The following is a 20699-nucleotide window of genomic DNA, read 5'->3' as shown; positions in this document are numbered from 1 at the left end:
TTCATTTATGTTTAAAACGAATTACCACGTAAGAAAAATCAGCTTGGAAAAGAACTTTTACCGGTACAACTAAAATAAACAAAAATATGGCACGAGCCATGTTTCTATCATGTTTTTATTAAAATTAATTGATAGCTATCATCATTATAACTCTTTGACTGACACTCAAATTGATCATAAGAAATGCATTACTTAAACAATAAAAACAATGAAAAAAAACTTTGTTCACAATCATGACCATGCCCTTTTAAGTAATTTCTGTTGAATTTTGACTTTTATAATTTTCTCAGGTTGAAGGATCATAATCATTTAAAAGAAAACATTAAACAATTTGCTTCTTATGAAGAGCACGACGTTTTATAAATTTCATTTATTTAAGTGATTTAATAAATAAAAAATGACACATTTGATACTGTAAAGCAACTAGAAATTTCTATAGTAGGTCATTTTTTTAGCGTTTATTGATTTACAGGTTTTTTATATAAAATCATAATTTCTTTTTATTTATTAGATGAAAAGAAAGAAATATCAAACACAAGTATTGTTATTGTTTTCTTTAAATTCGCTTGATTTATTTCTTTCAGGTGTCCGACAGTTATTTGTTGTCTTTCAAAGCTGGAGAAATGAAACAAAATTTTTTTCTATGAGGAGGGAAATACCAGGTGGAATGGAGGGACTGATGCTTAAATTAACGAGAGAAAAACTCAAGTATGTATCAAATTTTAGAAACCTTTATTACACAATATACATTATACACATAAGGTAATGGGTATGATGCACAAAAACGGAAACTGTTTAAAATAATAAACAAATATAGATTATGTATGTAAACATTTACCTGGGGAAAAAACATTTCTGTATAAAAGTGATAAATTTCATCATAAAAGATAAGTGTTTGAAAAAAACATTTTTATAGAATTATATCAAATACAATGGACCACTTATTATAGCAAAACACTATATTATCTGTGATTTCAAAATACTAATGTATGATGTCATGCAAATACTATATTATATATTATATAGCAATTTCAAAATGGAAAACCAAATCAGTACAGCATTTTTAGATGCATGTTGTATTCAATTCAATTTCGGTCATTTGTGATGTAAAAAAACTGACGTGTATTAAATTTCTAGTCTATTGAGGTGAATCTATATGGAAAATCGCTTTTTGTTGTCAACGAGTGACTAGTTAGCTGAAACTAGTCTGAATCATAAATTGTAGAATCATAAAATAAGAAGTGTGTTCATGATATTGGATAGGCTTTTTCTTTAAGATGGTGAAGTACTCAATTGAGAGGTAACTTAGAATAATGATTGAATTGACGCCCCTCCACGATACATTTGAAAATCTTCAACATAATACTTATCTCAGAAAAGTATATGAAATGTAAATATATTCGGTATCTTTTGAATGACTTATGTTTAGGTCATAATAAATCACCGAAGTGTTGTTTTGCAATTCTCCTTTGGACTTTTGATTTTGAACTGTTTGTTATCACCCCATTTCATTCTTAAATATACATAGAGGTGTGGGGTTAACTGAACCATACCTTGTATCCTCCTCTGTGTAGCACGTTGTATGCTGTGCACTGGATACTGTGTGAGTGACTGTTCGTAAGAGTATAGAGCAGCCTGGAGGTTCCCTGTGATCTGTTGACAGATCCCCAGGATCTCCCAGGAGATGTCTCTGAATAAATCACGTACATACAGTCCCTGATCATGGTGGACTAGGACCTGTAGCTCATCTAGAGCTGCTTGTGATAATGTTGCATCAATGTGTCTGTAACACAAGAACTCAAGGAAGTGTAACATTACAAACACTGGGATATCTAATGAAGGCCACTTGTTCTGAAGAGAAGACTGTTGTTCTGGTATTAGTTCGCTGATATAACAGATTCTATTGTCTAGTATAATATCCATTGCTACAGTTTGTCTCATCTTTTTAGACCAGGACTGTCCCCCCACAGCCTCAATATACTTTTCTCTGTCTACATGCCTATCATACATTAAATATGGCTCTGCTAACTTGACCTTTGTTATCTCTAAAACAGATAAAGCTTCCCTGTATCTGAATGTCTTGTAATAATAAATGACAATGTACAACATGTCAGAAACACATCCAAACTTGGCTGATAGTTTAAGAATATAAGAGGAAGTTTTGTTTGCAATATACATCTGTTTGTTGAACTTGATGCCAGCGTTAGTGTATGTATTGTGTAATATAAATGCAGTGTTCTGAAAAATAGTTGTTGTATGTCTTTTTAATTTAAAGATTTGATAGCTTCCCAGTGGTGATGCTACCAACTGTTGTATTGTAAATAAGTATTTCACACAGCTGTGAAGATTTCCCGGGGGTGTGTTACCATTATGAAATACCTCAGTGAAAAGTTCTCTATCAACGTCCACTTCAGATTTGATTATACCTTCATATATATGAATAGAGGCTCTAGGATTGTAAAAGACATCAACGATGTAGGACCTGACAGAGGAACTCTGTAGCAGACAGATCAGACCTTTATTGTACAATTCATGTAACTGTAGAAACAATCTGTTTTGTGCTGAGCCATGAACCTTGGTCAGAAACATGTTGTTCTGTGGGATGAAAAAATTCGGACAAATCCCTTCATACACCCATTTAAGGAGGAGTTTAAAGAAGACCCAGAAACTGATCAGAAGATTTTGTGGACACCAGTGATTTAGTGTATTTTGTTGAATCGCCCAATAAACCGTTGTCTTCATGTGATAGGAACACAGCAGTTTATTGGTTTCGTCTAACTGCTGATTTATAACTTCTTTTAAAAACAACTTTAACAGACCATAAATCAAAAACTGACAATGATTTATTGCATACACACATTTGTACTCTGCATTGGAAAAAGAAATTCTCCATTCCGTGTCGCTATGAGGTCCTAATGGGTTTCCTATTGCTACAACATGACATCCATTTCTGACTATGTCATCAACAACTTCAGGATCAGGCCATGAGTGACACCTGTCTATCCATGACAAGGCAGACACAGGCCAAAAATCACAAATAAAACAGTGGGCATTGTCATATTCTACTGTTCCTGCTAAACTACCACTACCACAGGGTCCATGTACAGTAGAATTGGGCATTTTTGCAGAACAAGTCAATTCTCTGTATTTAGAACTAGATATATAGACTCTGTCATTCATGCTGACACATGCTGATGCAATGTCTCTGTCTGTTGTCAGTGTCAGTAACTGAAGTAAAGTGAATCCTGGTGGACTCTCAGAACTGTTGGAGAGAATCAAGGTTGTACTGGCTGTGTTGTAATATTCAGACTGAGACACGTCCATGATCACTCGGTGGTTGTTTGGCCAGTACATAAAGTCCACATCTGATCCGTTAAGTCTAAATCCTTCTCTCTGACTTCCACTTAACATCTGAATGACCCCATTATTAGTGGTCAGCAGTCTCACCACTACCTCCCTGATATCCACTGTCTCCCTCCTGATTGCTACCTGTTGTGAGGTCCCAACTATCTGACACATCCTCACAAACACTGCCTCTGACAGGTGCTGCAAACCATCACATCTATAAAAATTAAGATAATACAGGAATAATTAATACATGCAAGGATATAGCATTAAATACACTTTTGAGATTAAAAAAAAAATGAGTTCCTTGCTATAGTTAAAAATGCCACAACCTCTAAATAAAAAAAATAAGGGATTGAAAATGTTGATGAGTAAACTGTCTTTCTTATTATAGCAGTTATGTATGATATCTAACGTGCGAATACCCATTAATGCCGAAAAATACACAAGTTGTTTTCTATTACTTTCTTCCTGTAAGCTGGCATGTAAAACGTTCAATGCAGATCTCTGCAAGGTCCGTTTATTTGACCTTAGTAATTTTTTTGTTATTTCATTCTCATCAATACCGACTTACCTCTGGCTAAAGATACACCCTATACATGACCTATGGAGCGTTTTCTTCTGTAACTCGAGTTCAGTATCTAGTCGCGAGATTTTGAGATAAACAGTGAGAGTTTACATCGAGTCCGACTCTCGATCTAAGGAGGGTCAGGACTCTCTAACATTGGCGGGCATGGATGCATCAGACGACTTCGAGATTTTAAATGTACGTATTATATCGATGAGTACATAATTATGTTATTTTAAAAATAAACACATATGCTGTGCATAGTGAAAGAATAAATTGAAACGCATATTTTATACTTTATTATTTGTTTGTTTTACAACGAATTCCATAAAAAGATCTTTCGAAAACAGTGTACAGATACCGAGTAATGTATAATGTTTCTATGTCCGATTTATATGAGAGCTATAGATTCTCTTAAAAAAATTGAAAAACTCTTAAATGAAAATTGATATTAATTTAAATCTATTATTTATTTATTTTAATTATTGAAGTAACGTTTATTACCAACACCTAATGGGTTTTTTTAATGTAAAAAGGAAAAACAAAATCAAATATTGCAAGTGTACACACAACAATATGAAGTAATAAATAATTTTATTTGTTGTTTCGTATGGAAAAAAAATCATGAAAAAGTACATACGCATCTCATTTTCGTTCGAAATTTCACCCTTCTCAAATTTCTAATTTACGGTGCATAATGTTATAGACAATCTCCATTTTGGAGAGTACATTAAGTTATTTTTCCTGTTCCTCTTAATCTGTGCGTGCGCATCAAGAGGTTGGTATCTAAAGTGAAAACTCGAGTTCCAGTAGAAAACGCTCGTGATTAGCAGGAAGTCGAGTACCCATTATTGCCGCTTATATCTTTTCGTCATTTTTAAGGAAATTTGTTGGTTAAAAAGCAAATGGTTTGAAAGAATTTAACAACCTAAGATATTAAGTGTATCATTATGACATCATAATTGCAGATCATTATTTAATAAGCAATATTGTTTTTGATATCGGCTGCATGCACACAAACATGGGAACATGTGCTCAAAATGTCTCGAGTCAAATTGATACTGGCCTAAGGAAAGAAATACATTATAATTGTTTTTAAAGTTTATTTTCTAAAAATTAGTTATGTGATAAAGTAAGTGATAATATATAAATTGATAGGTAAAAAGTATATAAATAATTCTGTTTAAACATTTATATTTACTTGACTCTATCATTATTTTACATGTTTTATTATCTTGATTTGATCAGCCATTAAATGCTTTCGTTGGTCGTTCATTCTGCTTTTTACTAGTCAAAACATGTGGCAAGCATAGTAGAGCAGGTCTATGAGAAAATTTGGGTTGACGTGCGGTAGAGTTACATTTACGGAGGTGGTGATGATGTCAAATGAATTTCATGGGCAACTAAATCGACAATATCGGTAGTTAACGTACTGAAATAGAATGTGTCAGAAAAACGGTTATTATTAAGACGAAACTTATAGCGCAATTTATATAGTTGCAACTAGGTTTTTGTATGGTAGGAACTACAAAGATCAGAGAGCGTGAAAATACAATTTAAAATCACTAAATGAAACACATTTATATTTTAACATTTATATACAATATTATATTTAAATGTGTAGAACACTTACAATATCAATTTACTTACATTCCAGGGGTTAAGAACTCCATTTTGAATTGAGAGTAACGACACGCCTCTTACAAATTTCATGCTATTTTTAGATGTGAAAATTTAAATGCTTTAGTAATGTACTTTCAGTTTGTTTTAATTATCTTTATAACGTATCAGGTCTCTTCGCTATGGTGGCATAGTTCTGCCACCACTTGTCAGATAATTATGTCGACTTGTCAGATCTTGATGAAGACATGTCAGATAAATATGTTGACTTGTGAGATCTTTATGTCGACTTGTCACTTATTCACGTATTTAAAAGTTCAACACTAAAACGTTTCCACGCCTAATTTGTGCCATTCAGTTTACATAATATTTTTGAGAAGTCGACATAAGGATCTGACAAGTCGACATAATCATCTTTTAAGTCGATATCATTATTTGACAAGCTGACATAATTATCTGGCAAGTCGACATAATTATTTGACAAGACAACATAGCATCTGACAAGTCAACATCATTATCTGACAAGTCGACTTATAATATGAATGATAATTTTCTTCGGCCAAGTGGCCAATTTGTTTTGTCTGTCAGAAAGTTATGTTAACTTGTCAGATCTTTATGTCGACTTGTCAGATACATGTAGGATGATGACAAGGTTAGTGGCTCTAACACGCTTTGACAACAAAATACTGAGTTTCTAGTTAATATGATTATTTTCTGACAAGTCAACACAAAGATCTGACAAGCTGACATGAATATATGACAAGTCAACATAATTATTTTGACAAATGGTGGCTGATATATGCCATAATATTTCGCAAATAGCATTTGAAATAGATTCAAGTTTGCAATCTACATTTAAGTTTATTGACCAATGATCAGAGACTTGAAACATGCTCTTTAATGAGAATTAGAGAGAGGGGGGGGGGTGAGAAGGATGTATCTGTGTTGCTTTAATACAAAATATTTGACAATCACCATGTATTATCTGTACTATTGCTTAGATGACGAGGCATGAGGTTCTTTCTTGCAACATTTTTAATTTTTTTTAAAAAATTTTTTATAAACTTCTTTCTTCTTTTCTTTTCGGCAATCACTTTTTTCTTTTCTTTTCTGTTTATGTAATGTACGCACTTTTAAGCAACACCAAACTTGCAAAGAGTTTATAATTTGAAGAACTCTATTTAAAATGAAAATTTTAAATCTGAAATCTTTGCTTGAAGGTTTATCAATATGAATGGAAATTACACTTTCATTTATAAATTTAACAATTAATATATAAGAGAAAAATCTGATTACTAATATATGTTTACCAAAATTATTGTGATAATCATATGTACGAAGCAGCAAAGGGTTCCCTTTTCATTTTTTTTTATTTTGCCAAAATGTGCTAGTGTTAAAAACAATTGCAGTATAGAATAAAAATGAATCCGACATAAGAGAATCCATTGTGAAAAATTATCTTGAGGTTAATTATTGTTAGTTGTCAATTAAAGTACTTAATAGTTAAAATTTTCATTACCTACCAAATGCATTCCATTAAATAAAATATGGAATTTTCCTTCAAAATTATTATTAAAGATTTACCTTTAGAAGTGCCAAGAATATGTTGGGAACTTTTTCCGAGTACCATATGAACCGAGAGTCCAAATCAAGTGGCGAGGAGAAGGTTTTACAACATACTTAGTATTTATTTCTCAAGAGATATTAAACTCTTCGAGTTTATGTCTTTCTACAACTTATGTTTTACAACGTTATGAAGTCTCGATAGGCGTGGCCATTTTTAGACTGTTTTGATTTCCTTTAGAAGAGCTTTATATAAAAATATGGGATAATACCCAAAATTATAGGTAAACTATTTAAAATTTTGATTTCCTAAATGATAGTTTATAGCTGAATAAATCATATCTTAAATTCTAAGGAAGATCTGATGGTCAATTTGTTGACCATTCAGCCGCCGTAAAGATTAACTTATATAATTATTGAGACGGGCAATTTTCTTTTCTGCTAATTATGATTGTAAAATTATACCCTCTGGTGAATATACTGGTAGTGAGTGTGTAGTATTCAAATGCTAAGTAGAATATTTTTATAAGATTTGATCATTTTCAATGTGACGTGTGTTTTGGGACAGATGATAGAAAAATGCGACAACCGTTCAGCATTTCTTTCAAATTGTTTGAGAAAAGGATAGGAACAAGCTTTTGCATCTCTCATTTTTCTTAGAATTCAGAAGAGACAGTTCAATTTTGTTTGTAAAATCTTAATTGTATGTTTGTTTTAGTAAATATTTAAGGCTGGGATTATTTGGTATGCATTTAAAGTGAATATCATTCTCTGTTTGTGTTATAGGTTATGTTTTGGTTGTTCTTAGGAGCTGTTTCTGGGGAGGGGGGTCTGTTTCAATACCCCGTTATTGGCTAGTTATAATTTTCCTCATTAATCTATACATCAGGATTTACAAGTATTGTATATCTGATAATACTTCATTTAGAAGCAGAAGCATAATTGTCAGGCTTATTCATTGGTTGCTGACTGTAATTCACTATTTTAATTTGTTTAAAAAAGGTATCAGCTGAGTTTTATCTTTCAACCCAAGTATGGCAAAGATTGGTCAATTACCAATAATTAACAATTATGACCAAATAATTATGATTACAATAACATGGCCACTATGCCATGAAGCTTAAACTTAGCGTGTAACAAGTCATTTGGTATCAGCAATAAGAGACAAACAGGCTTAACGGTCACTTGAGTACCATAGCCCATACACAGACCTGTCGAGGAATCTCATATATGCATATATTTACATTTTCCAGCGTCTTTGCCTGTGATAACACCACGTATCGATTTTGTACTATACCCATAATACAAATGACGCCAAATGAGGCACCAGCGGGGTTTGCTTATTTTTTATTTAAGTATTTAATCGTACGATGGCTAAAAATTATATAAATATAAGTAATAAGGAATCATTCTTTGAATATTATGAGGTGATAATTTCGGTCGAGGCGTGATCAAATCTATCATAAAGCCCTTCGGGCTTTATTGGATTTGATCACGCCCCGACCAAAATTATCACCTCATAATACTCAAAGAATGATTCCTTATTTAATTACATCTTTTTGAATTCTTTTTCCATGAATTTGATGACACAATACTCTTTTTAAAACAGTAAATAAACACATACTCACTTATATGTAAAAATATCTAACCTATTTATGGGTGATATGTTATCGTTTTAGCAAGTCATAAAAATAATGTATTTTATTAATATTTATGGTGGCATATCTCTGCCCCTTGTGTGCAAGTTATTTTTCTGTTAATTATGTGGACATGCAAGATAAATATGTTGACATGCAAGATAGTTATGTCAACATGCAACATAACTATGTTGACATGCAAAAAAACTGCAATCAAATAAGAGTTATAAAAAATATCAAATATCGCCAACATGTGACATTCAACACTGGCGTCGGAAGCAAATTGAAAGTGGGGGGGGGGGCTAGAAGAATCCTCAGAAATAATTCCAAAAATCATGAAAATCCTAATCCGTGGGGGGGGGGGGGGGGGGGGTGCGGTGGGGGAGAGTAGTATGCCTATCCAAATAAATATTTCCTACCCATATTTTTTTTTTCTCCCCCAAATCATGAAATTCCTAATCCGTGGGGGGGGGGGGGGGGGGGGGGGGGGGGGGATAGGCCTAATACTCCAACCTTATCAATCTTTCACGGTTATTTTAGGAACAACTACACTTCCGGCGATAAAAAGTGGGGGGGGGGCTAAACCCTCTATAATGCTATGTGCCTAATGGATAGGTCTACATTTGCAAAAAAAGTGGGGGGGTTAAGCCCCCCCCCCCCCTAGCCCCCCCGGTTCCGACGCCTATGTTCAAGATGCAAGATACGCTACCTATTGATGTCAACATGCAACTTATTTATGTTAACATGCAACTTCTTGTATGTCGACATGCAACTTATTTATGTCGACATGCAACTTAGTTATGTTAACATGCAACTTCTTTATGTCGACATGCAACTTATTTATGTCGACATGCAACTTTGTTTGCATGTTGACGTAAATAAGTTGCATGTTGACATAAATAAGTTGCATGTTGACATAAATAAGTTGCATGTCAGCATATTTATCTTGCATGTTAACATAAATAAGTTGCATGTCGACATAAAAACGTAGCATCTAGCATCTTGGATGTCACAAGTGGGCGGTATTTGAGAATTTTTTGAGATTTTGTATAATTCTTATCTGATTGCAATTTTCTTGCATGTCAACATAGTTATGTTGCATGTTGACATAATTATCTTGCATGTCAACATATTTATCTTCATGTCGACATATTTGATGGGAAAATAACTTGCACACAAGGGGCAAAGATATGTCACCATAAATATTCAACATGGTCGAGGTCTAATTTTTATGAACAAAAGTGGGGGGGGGGGGGCTAAACCCTCTATAATGCTATGTGCCTAATGGATAGGTCTACATTTGCAAAAAAAGTGGGGGGGTTAAGCCCCCCCCCCCTAGCCCCCCCGGTTCCGACGCCTATGTTCAAGATGCAAGATACGCTACCTATTGATGTCAACATGCAACTTATTTATGTTAACATGCAACTTCTTGTATGTCGACATGCAACTTATTTATGTCGACATGCAACTTAGTTATGTTAACATGCAACTTCTTTATGTCGACATGCAACTTATTTATGTCGACATGCAACTTTGTTTGCATGTTGACGTAAATAAGTTGCATGTTGACATAAATAAGTTGCATGTTGACATAAATAAGTTGCATGTCAGCATATTTATCTTGCATGTTAACATAAATAAGTTGCATGTCGACATAAAAACGTAGCATCTAGCATCTTGGATGTCACAAGTGGGCGATATTTGAGAATTTTTTGAGATTTTGTATAATTCTTATCTGATTGCAATTTTCTTGCATGTCAACATAGTTATGTTGCATGTTGACATAATTATCTTGCATGTCAACATATTTATCTTCATGTCGACATATTTGATGGGAAAATAACTTGCACACAAGGGGCAAAGATATGTCACCATAAATATTCAACATGGTCGAGGTCTAATTTTTATGAACAATTTTTATGCATCTATACAGACAAAAATGATCAACACATGTAGGGATCCAGTGTTTTAAACTTTTCAGCATTGAATATTTCTTGCTGAAAATGACAGTCACAACTGTACGAGTGCTACATGAGAGTTGAGTCACTAAAGTTTGCCGCAGAGATGTATTCTTTCTAACATAATGATGTCAATGAATGCATTAATATAGCAGGGTAGAATAAATCCAAGCGTCAATCATACACACATCAAGAGGGATAAAGAGGTCAGGCTTCTCCCCCGGAAAATACAAACTGAGTAAAGACACATAGTAAAGTGGGGAAATTATCCCCAGACCCCATCCTTCAGCAAACAAAACTACACCCTCTGTAAGGGATTTTTTTCCTATACACTTGATAACATGTTAAGTTCTGTTCAAATCAAAACACGGCCTGTTTGTAGACCCAGAAGGAGTTCTCTGTACTGATGATCCTCTTTCTGTTCCAAACTACTAGTATGTCAATACATAATCAACTCAGCCTATTTTCAACACATGCATATCCTTTAAACTAACACAGGTGTTTATAAATTATGGTAAACAAGGTTCGAAAAATTTTGTCCATATCATTAATTTAAATAGATTCGTTCTTGTTTAGTTCTCTTGTTTTCTGTTGAAAGTTCGACAAGGAACTTTTTGAAAAGTACAAGATTGCAAGATTATTATGCTTTAGAATGAAAAATTCAGATTAGAGTCCATTTTTTCACAAAGTGTGTAGCAGTTAAATAATACGTATTCTAAATTAAATGATCTCTCCAGACTTTTTACTGCTACGTCCTCTAACACAGGTGGTAAACTCTAAAAACTAGTGTTTCTTGGTATTATATTCCCCGAGACAAAGTCGGGGCTGAGGCTTATGCTATACCCCCGGCATCAGCGTCCGGACCTCGGATTAAAGCTTTTAGAGCAAGTCTTGTATCTAAGTTATACCTGGTCCTATCTTCACCAAACTTGCATGGGTTGTGCATCTTATTATATTTGCATATCCATTGTTCTTTCCCACTGTAAGTCCATACGGAGGAACTGCAATTATTTTTCTATAATCGCAATTGCTCTGTCTGTATACTATGACGTCATAAAGGTGTGACGTCATATACTTTTCCATGGCGTTATTTAAAAACCACTATACGATACAATCAAGTGTTTTTCTCAAACTCCATAAAATTGATGTATTTAATATTAAAACATGTCTTAAAATAACATTTTAAAGGAATTGCTGTTATAACATATCATTGATTCTGTTAACAAATCTATGTGAATTAAAAACATACATTACAGTCTAAATGTTTATTTTTCATGCAAATGGCTAAATGTCAAGGTCTAGGCTAATACAGGGTATTTGCAAGTGGTAAAATGCAAATATAAGTAATAAACAACGATTATTAAGTGAACATGGCGTTATGTTCACTAAATAACGTTGTTTATTTCTTAAATAGCTGACAGTGTCAAATGGCTACCCTGAGTTATATAATAGATTTTGGTGTGGTCAAAGGGCACCTGCTCTAAAAAGTTGAACCAGCTCCAAAAATCTTAACCTCTTTCAGCATCCAAAATAACTTATTACTTAAAATTCATAATTCAAGACTTTATTTCTGATTCTATCTTTTCTAAACCTGGCAATGCATGAATATTTGTTTTGCATGTTGGAGGAGGTTAAGGTTTTTCGAGCAGATGCTCTTTGATGACCATATCTAAGGTATTACTGATCCTATCTTTACTAAAGAACGTGGGGGGAATAAGCCGAGGCATAAACCCACTTAAGTCCATTTGAACCCCCCCCCCCCCCAAAAAAAAAAAACCTTTATGAAATAAATTCACATTTAATTGATATTAAGACATCAAAATATGTATATGCTAAATTGAGCAGCAAATTGCTAATGAAATCGGATGTTCAGACTGTAGTTTATTATAGAGTGGGTCATCGTACCGTTTTTTTAGAACGTATACTGATAAAACATGTAATTGTCTATCTTTTTTAATTTTCAAAAAAAAATGGTACGAAGACCCAATCTATGGTAAAAATCAAGATCATCAAATGGCCAAGACCGAATTATGTTTGCGCAATACTAAATTGAGTTTGTTATCTAAATGGATTAAAACATTTGATGCCGTGGTGTAGTATTAAGTATCTTGAAGTTGGTGTTCATTTCCTATTAATCATTTTGTAAATATTTTTAATTTTTGTTTTCTTTGTGGAGTAAAAATTGCGTTATTATGAATTAAACACATGCACTTAATCATTTTATAGTTTTTTAGTTCACTGCTAAATAAGTTATCTTTAGTTTTTTTTTTTAAATAAACATGTTAATTTGTTGAGGGGTACAAATTAGGGACTTTTGAGACAAAAAATTGGAATTCTTTATTCTATGTACACGCACATAATAAATTCTCGATCTGGAGATATGCACAGGAATAACAATATTTGAAGGTAATACACATATTATACTAAATGCATGATTGTCATTTGAAACATACTAGTGATAGGGTTGTGGCCACTTGTGGGCATATGCCTTGGCTTATTGTTATGTTGTAAAGTTGAATTTACTGGGTGGGTGTAAATACAAAATTTACAAAATGACATTATTCCTCCAGGTTCTTTGCATGAATGTTGTACCTTATGATACTTATGCACTTGGCATGCTGGGATGCTAGATCAGGACTGCGTTTTACAAAAGAACTTACGACTAAGTCGTATATATTTTTTGTCTCATAGAATGGTCTTTAATGAACAAAATTTATATAAAACCATTTATGTACAACTGTTTTGATATCCATATTTATATTTTACAGCAATTAGAATAAACCATTGATCAGTGAGTGATTAATTAGCATTCATTAATTTGGTCGCAAGTCATAAGTTCTTTTGTAAAACGCAGCCCTGGGCAATAGGTTTCAGAGGCTGGAGCAGAGTAAGGTTTTTGGAGCAGGTTTAATTTTTTTTTTTGGAGCAGGTGCTCTTTGATGACCATTTCTTAGTGATTACTTGTCCTTTAACTTCACAAAACTTGAATGGATGGTGCATCGTATTATACATTTACAACCAACAGTCTGGCGGATGTCCTACCTCGCATAGACTTGATAAAGAAATAAAATCATATCTAATGCATAATTTGTTGATCATCCAACCCCCTTCAGTCCTGTGTCAGTAGGTACGTCGTGCTCTCAGATGGAGTTGTCGTCGATGGCTTAGCATGACCCTGATAAGGGCTATTTTTATTAATGATTAAGCAGCTTTATATATATATATAATAAGATCATATAATTCACAATTAATATAAGACCAACCACAGTGACATTTTGAATAAAAATTTTAATATTAAAACAGTATTTATTTATAATGTATAACAAAACAATAAAAGGATTATAATAAATTAATGTATATTCCGAATTCTCTAAAGAACAACAAACAGAGAGTTAAGATGCCTCCCGACATTTATCTGTCACCTAACCACGTGTTGTCCTATTATACACCAAATTCATGCTGACTTCCATTAATGACCGATTTTATACATTGTAAAAGCAGATAGTCTATTAAATAAACGATAAATATATAAAGTGAACAAACTTGTAGACTGCTTTCATGATTATTATTAGCCTGAACATTGGCTATTTGATAAATAAATGTACATGTTTACAGTCAAATATATAGATAAATAATTTCATTAAATGAATAAATATTAAGATAAATAGAGGTTTTCACTATGGATTAATTTTATAATGTATATTTATAATTAATATGCAATGTACATTTATACATATACAATGTATATGTATATTTGTATGCCTACAATGTAATCTGGATTATTTTTATATATAAAATAATATAATATTGTATATTCATAATTAGGCAATGTAAATTTATACGTGTACAATGTATATTTGTATGTATACAATGTACTGTAAATGTATTATATTTGGTGTGCAAGATGTTTGGTGGAAAATGATTTTTTCAGAAGTTGGCATGGATTTCTGAATACACCTATTTATCAACATATATACATGTATTTGGCATTGGGCCATGTACTTGATTTAGCGGGTGTCAGTTTCTGTAAAAAAAACTCTAAAAAGAATACACAGCCAAATGTTATACATTTACAGTATATGTAAACAATGGAATGTGTCTGAGGTCATCACAGCATTAATAAAAATGTCACAACAAGAAAAATAAAGAGCAAAAAATACCTCCATTGAGATTCATTCTTTAGTCATATTACACGATCAGTTATACATTAAATTGATAAGATCAGTACAGAATGATGAACATTTCCACTCAGACTCATCAGGACTTTGTTACAACTTCAAACATTGGAACAAAAAAGGTTCACAGCCTAAATGTGTACATTCAGTCCACTAAAAATCTCAAACTGCTCTCGACTGAGTGCTTACAATATGATTGTATACACTGTCCCAAGATATTCTCGAATTATGTTTTGCTTAATTACTTGATATTTATAAATACCTCAGGGTTCAGACAATGTTCATTCCAAAGTAGAAAAAAAATTCTCATTTAAAAAGCCTCCTCTAGTTCATTAGGTTTCAATACATGCCTAACAACATTTCCCATCATAAATCTCGATCCATAAAAAATGTTTTTGATCCTACGAATTTTTCTGAGTGAAGTATGATAAATGTGTTAAATTAAGGAAGATAACTAAGAGATGTGACTTAAATAATATGACTTGGATATTTTGTTGCAGAAATTCAGATTAACATTCCTTCCTTATTTTTTTTATCTTGTTTATACATACTAATCAGAAATACTTGCTTTGTATCTTTCTCCTTCTCTTCAATACAATATGTACATGTATTACAATATTTCATTTGTAGTTTCTCATTTACAATTTACAAAACCTGAAAATGGTAGAAAAATTTGAAATCAAAGGTGCTGTGAGACTTGTATTGGTTTCCCATTTCAATTATTATAAATGATTCATTTAATACTATATGTAATATATATGGTAAAATGAGAATCTGAAATATAAAAAGTGCCAAGGGCAGAGCTGCAAAATCTAGTCAGCAGTATTAATGTACTGTATATCAGCTGCACAGTCAGCATCAATTTACTCTCAAGTACATTCGCCCATAAAAGACATACACTAGCTGATAACATCAATAAACTACCTAAAGTATAACATAACAACAAATAATATTAAATCAAAAAATAAATATTGCATTCAGTTGTGTTATTGTGTTGGATAAATGGAAATTATGAAATATCTAGTGTTGTAACAGTTGAATACTGGTACATGTATCACAACAGTTGACTACTGATGTAACATGGTTGACTATTGATGTTATACCGTTGACTATTGATGTTATTCAGTTGACTACTGATGTTATACAGTTGACTATTGATGTTATACAGTTGACTACTGATGTAATATGTTGACTACTGATGTTACACAATTGACTACTGATGTTATATGTTGACTACTGATGTTACACAGTTGACTACTGATCAGATATCTCAACAGATATCACACAGAAGCCGCTCATGTTTACAAATGGATTGCGTTGTTAATGGGCGTATTTGGTCTACTTATGTTGAAATACTGTCAGAAGTAAAACTCTTTGTCATTGGACGTATTTGACATATCCGTGTTCCCTGGGGATTCCCCACCGCTGTGATTCACCGTCACTTCGTCCATGTGATTGTCTGTGTGATTGGTCAGTGATTTCTCCTGTTGGGTTTTTCCGGCTGAATGCTCCATCTCCTTGAGGAGTCCCCTTACACAGGGCAAGAACTGTAGCACTGACTGTAGCTGGTCCACGCCCTCCTTCAGGCTCTCAATGTTTGTGTCCCTCACCTCAACTTCCTCTTCAAGACGATGCACCTGGTTCTTTAAAGTCTGTATTTCCTGATTTTTGTTTTTCTCTAGAAGGGCTATCTGCTGGTCACGGTCCAGTAATGCCTGGTTCTGCTGCTGAACCATTTCTTCCAAAGAAATAATTTGTTGGTGCATGGCATAAAGATGCCGGTTTGCTTCATCTATGCTGCTTCTACTCAGCATCTTTAAAAGTAACAATCAATCATTAATTTTTAAATTAAGAAAAGTTTTACAACGAAATGTCAGAGGATAAAACAAACTGCAGTAGTTCTCGTTACTGAAGTGTCAAAAGGATTGACAGAGCGTGAAATTTACCTTCGAGGAAATTCGAACGGTAAATTTTCAGACACACCTCCTTTGGTGATCAGAGAAAATTCCATTCAGTCATCATCGAGAGACTAATAGGCAGTTTGCTAAATAAAACTTAATGTGTAACTACTTTCCTCGCCGGCATTTGACGTTTGCAGGTAGTTTCCGTTGCCAAAAAGGAAGTTTACGTTCGTTGTGACATGCGTGACAGAAAAGAAATACTCTAGCCAATAAAAATTTGCAATAGATATCGTTACCTTTAGGGGGCCAATGGACTTTGATGTACCGGAGTGCTATGGAAGAGAGAAATACGCGCCATCATTAACGAATAGAGGGAAATGACATTATGGCAAAAGTGAATATTAGCAATGTTGTTGTATTAGACAATCCTTCGCCGTTCCAAAATCCATTTCAGTTCGAAATAACCTTTGAATGTTTGGAAGATTTACCTGAAGGTATGTCAAGAAATGACCAAAGAAAAGTACCTTTTGTCTTGCGTGTAAAATTGTGTTTGATTTGTTACCATGCTGCTTTAGGGGACTAGCCGGGCAAGAATATGGCAAGAATACAGTACAGTTTCCCAGTGCGGCAATTCTGCAACCCAGTTAATTATTTTCATCAAAGTTATAATAAATGCTCTGAACTGTTTGCAAAGAAAATAGATTAAAATGGCTAGTTACAGAACTTTTGTTAACAATATTTTCTTGAATGAATGAGCAAATCTCTGTGTTACTCAAACAAAGGAAACTGCTTTGTCTAATAATCTCTCTCGCTCTCTCGCTCGCTCTCTCGCTCGCTCTCTATCTCTCGCTCTTTCTCTCTCTCTCTCTCTCTCTCTCTCTCTCTCTCTCTCTCTCTCTCTCTCTCAAATTTAGGGGGGGGGGGTATATTCGAGGATTGCTTATTTACATGATTAATGAATAAAAAACCATCATCAAAATCATGTTTCATTATTATTGATAGAATTAGATTATCTTTTTTGGTGAGGGATATCAATATTCAGCCACTATCATAATAAAGATTCCACAGTATTTGTAAAATGATATGACATGGGATGTTATCTGTTGACAGACTTGGAATGGAAGATAATTTATGTTGGGGCAGCAGAGAGTGAGGAATACGACCAGACCCTCGACTCCGTGCTGGTCGGGCCAGTGCCAGCGGGAAAACACATGTTTGTGTTCCAGGTAAAATATACCTTATAGATTCGTGAATATCAGTGGTGAAATTTTAGTAAATGTTGGCATCTAAAAGCTTTCAAAAGGTCAGGTAAGCAAAATAGGAAAAACTTAAAAATTTCTGTTGAAAAAATTTGATGGGATATTATTTGAAAGTTAATGAAGTGTTCAGAAGTTGTCCATAGTTTTATTGTTTTACCATTTCATAACATGGTTGACAGTAATAATGTGACATGTGTTGAAAGTTGAAATAAATTTTAGTATTACTGGAAGACATGGTAGGACATTTGTTGACTGGTGCAGCATGTAAAATTATTGACTGTTGACAGTCATTGAGATTGCTGACAATGTTGTTTTCACATTTTTGACAGTTACAATGTGTTGACAGTAGTGAAATTTGTTTACATTTTTAACAGTAAAGATGTGTTGACAGTAATGAAGTTCACTGACATCGTTATGTTGAAATTTATCATGTGTTGACGTGAATTTTGTTTTTAAAGTTGACACTAAAGATATGTTGACAGTAAGGGAAAAGGCTCATTATTATCTGACATTTTTGACAGTGATAATGGGTTGATGGTAGAGCAGTTTGTTTACATTGCTGACAGACTGAAATATTTTGTAGGCAGGGCCCCCGGACACAGAGAAGATACCAGTGGAGGATGCTGTCGGAGTGACCGTGGTGTTACTGACCTGCTCCTATAGAAGCAAAGAATTCATCCGAGTCGGATACTATGTTAACAACGAATACTCAGATCCGGAGTTAAAAGAAAACCCACCAAACACTCCCCAGTATGATAAGGTATACTCACACTGTTTCTGCTTCATTAACTATTCTTGTATTAAACTTACAGGATAAAGTCAGTTTAATGTTCAACCCCAATTTTAAGATGGATAATGATGTGTGAAATATTGTCAAGTCCAATTGGCAATATTTTAACCTTGTTTTGTGCTGTTGATATGTCTTGTTTATTTTCAAAAGGGGTAATGGTGTCAGGGTGATAAGATGGTATTAATGTTCATCAATTTCCATCCTGTTACATACAGTGCACTTATTTGTTGCAGGTATTGTTGATTCCTCTCTATGTGTTGTAATGATTTAAATTGCAAATTATTTGTGTTATTTCAGGTGGAGAGAAATATATTGGCCACAAATCCAAGAGTGACGCGGTTTAAAATAGATTGGGACGACACCCCAGGGACTGATTCTGAAAATGTGCCCCCAACAAACAGTACTGAGTCTGAATCAAATCAAATGAAGGAGGGGGCAACAGCAGGCGGTAGCAAGCCCCTGGCATCAGCGTTCAGTACAGAAAGTAACAGCAATATGGAGGTCAACTGACCGGGGTCAAAAGTCGTAGGTCATCTCTATAACCATGGCAGCACTCATCGATCAGAGTTCCGACCGCAGCAGCTAATCAACATCTGGACATCATACTGTCTTTGTTTTATTTCATTCTAATTATTCATCTTTTCATAGAAAATGGAATTAGTGTATCCTAAATTTAGCGAAGGGGCACTGACAGAGAGTGATGTTTGATTTATTTATTTTATCGGATTCAGTTTAAGTTTATGAAAATGTAGAAGACCATCCACCTTGTGCCATGTTTAACAAATGTACATGAATCCTCAGCTTCTGGAATAATTTTGTCAGGTTTTTGGATGTTTCTTGCTTATTCATTGTTAGACACCCTTGTTTGATTTGTTATGTATTATTTAAGAAAAAAACAACATAACTCTAAAAAAAGGAGAGATTGAAACATTGAGCATTTGAATTGTATCATGAATTTACGTTACAATTATAATTGTACATCATATTTACACAAAATCTTTGTCACCTGTGTCCATACCAATCGTGTTTTGATTTCAAGAATTGTTTGTTTTTCTAATGTCCCTGATATTGCTTGTAATTACCATTATTGAGGTTGTATCAGGAGGAGGGAATTCTCCCATAGTGCTACTGTAAAACATTGACATGTATTTATATCTATATGAATAATATTATATCTCTGTGATTGAAAAAAATTCAAAACGTAATAAACCAAATTATTGCTGGCTGAAGGTGGTATGGGACACTTCCATGTTGTGAAGTACTACCGGTATAGATCAAAATAAACAATAAAGTAAAGTGTAAAATTATAAATAGTTTCTTTCCCAAAATTGTCACCTAGCTGATAGTGTAGCACAGTAGGTTAGTGGGTTCACTACATATCTGTAAGTCAGGAGCTTGAACCCCGCTGGGGTATTTTGAAATTTTTACCTTTCCAAAAAAATTTAAACATGTTTTGGTTGAATATTGTAAAATTGAAAATTCTAAAGGGTTGAAGGTATTTTAATTATAATGTACTTTAATCCACATTGATATTGAAAGATGTTCCATACCACCTGTCCGTAATATCCTATATCAAACCTTTGTAGTAGTGATATGATCATGATTGTACTGTATATTCTGTAAACCTGAGTACATGTATCAAATGAAAAGTACCCTCAGACAAAAGTAGCTTTATACATTGGAGACGGGTAAAAACTATTTAATTTAAGAAATATTTGTGATTACTGTATTAACAAGAAAAATGCAACCCTACATTAAATGATTGGTAATCAAATTGTACAGTCACTGTCGTGGATTTGAAACGTAGATGCAGGAATATTATGAATGTGACATTTTGTCCATACTTAAAAAAAATCAACAATAAACTGCTTAAAGATCATGAA

General features: G+C 33.5%; 3 protein-coding genes across 3 annotated transcripts; 1 reads left to right on the top strand and 2 right to left on the bottom strand.

Moving 5' to 3' along the window:
* Window positions 1–1440: 1440 nt before the first annotated feature.
* On the bottom strand, window positions 1441–5668 carry LOC128166057 (uncharacterized). Its single transcript, XM_052830962.1, has 2 exons — window positions 5564–5668; window positions 1441–3562 (listed from the first exon to the last, which is right to left on the bottom strand). Exons 1-2 carry the CDS (start codon window positions 5584–5586, stop codon window positions 1441–1443), a joined length of 2145 nt encoding a protein of 714 aa, XP_052686922.1. The 5' UTR covers window positions 5587–5668.
* An 8291-nt stretch (window positions 5669–13959) lies between these two features.
* Window positions 13960–17005, bottom strand: LOC128166544 (uncharacterized). The gene is made up of 2 exons (XM_052831782.1): window positions 16813–17005; window positions 13960–16680 (listed from the first exon to the last, which is right to left on the bottom strand). Exon 2 carries the CDS (start codon window positions 16678–16680, stop codon window positions 16225–16227), a length of 456 nt encoding a protein of 151 aa, XP_052687742.1. The 5' UTR covers window positions 16813–17005; the 3' UTR covers window positions 13960–16224.
* Window positions 17006–17067: 62 nt separating this feature from the next.
* LOC128166543 (histone chaperone asf1b-B-like) lies at window positions 17068–20695 on the top strand. The gene is made up of 4 exons (XM_052831781.1): window positions 17068–17261; window positions 17878–17993; window positions 18610–18786; window positions 19114–20695. Exons 1-4 carry the CDS (start codon window positions 17153–17155, stop codon window positions 19324–19326), a joined length of 615 nt encoding a protein of 204 aa, XP_052687741.1. The 5' UTR covers window positions 17068–17152; the 3' UTR covers window positions 19327–20695.
* Window positions 20696–20699: the final 4 nt, after the last annotated feature.

The sequence above is a fragment of the Crassostrea angulata genome, chromosome 10 (genome assembly GCF_025612915.1).
Source record: "Crassostrea angulata isolate pt1a10 chromosome 10, ASM2561291v2, whole genome shotgun sequence".
Taxonomy (NCBI): Eukaryota; Metazoa; Mollusca; class Bivalvia; order Ostreida; family Ostreidae; genus Magallana; species Magallana angulata.
Note: the sequence above shows the minus strand (reverse complement) of the source record. Positions and strands in the feature narration are given on the sequence as shown.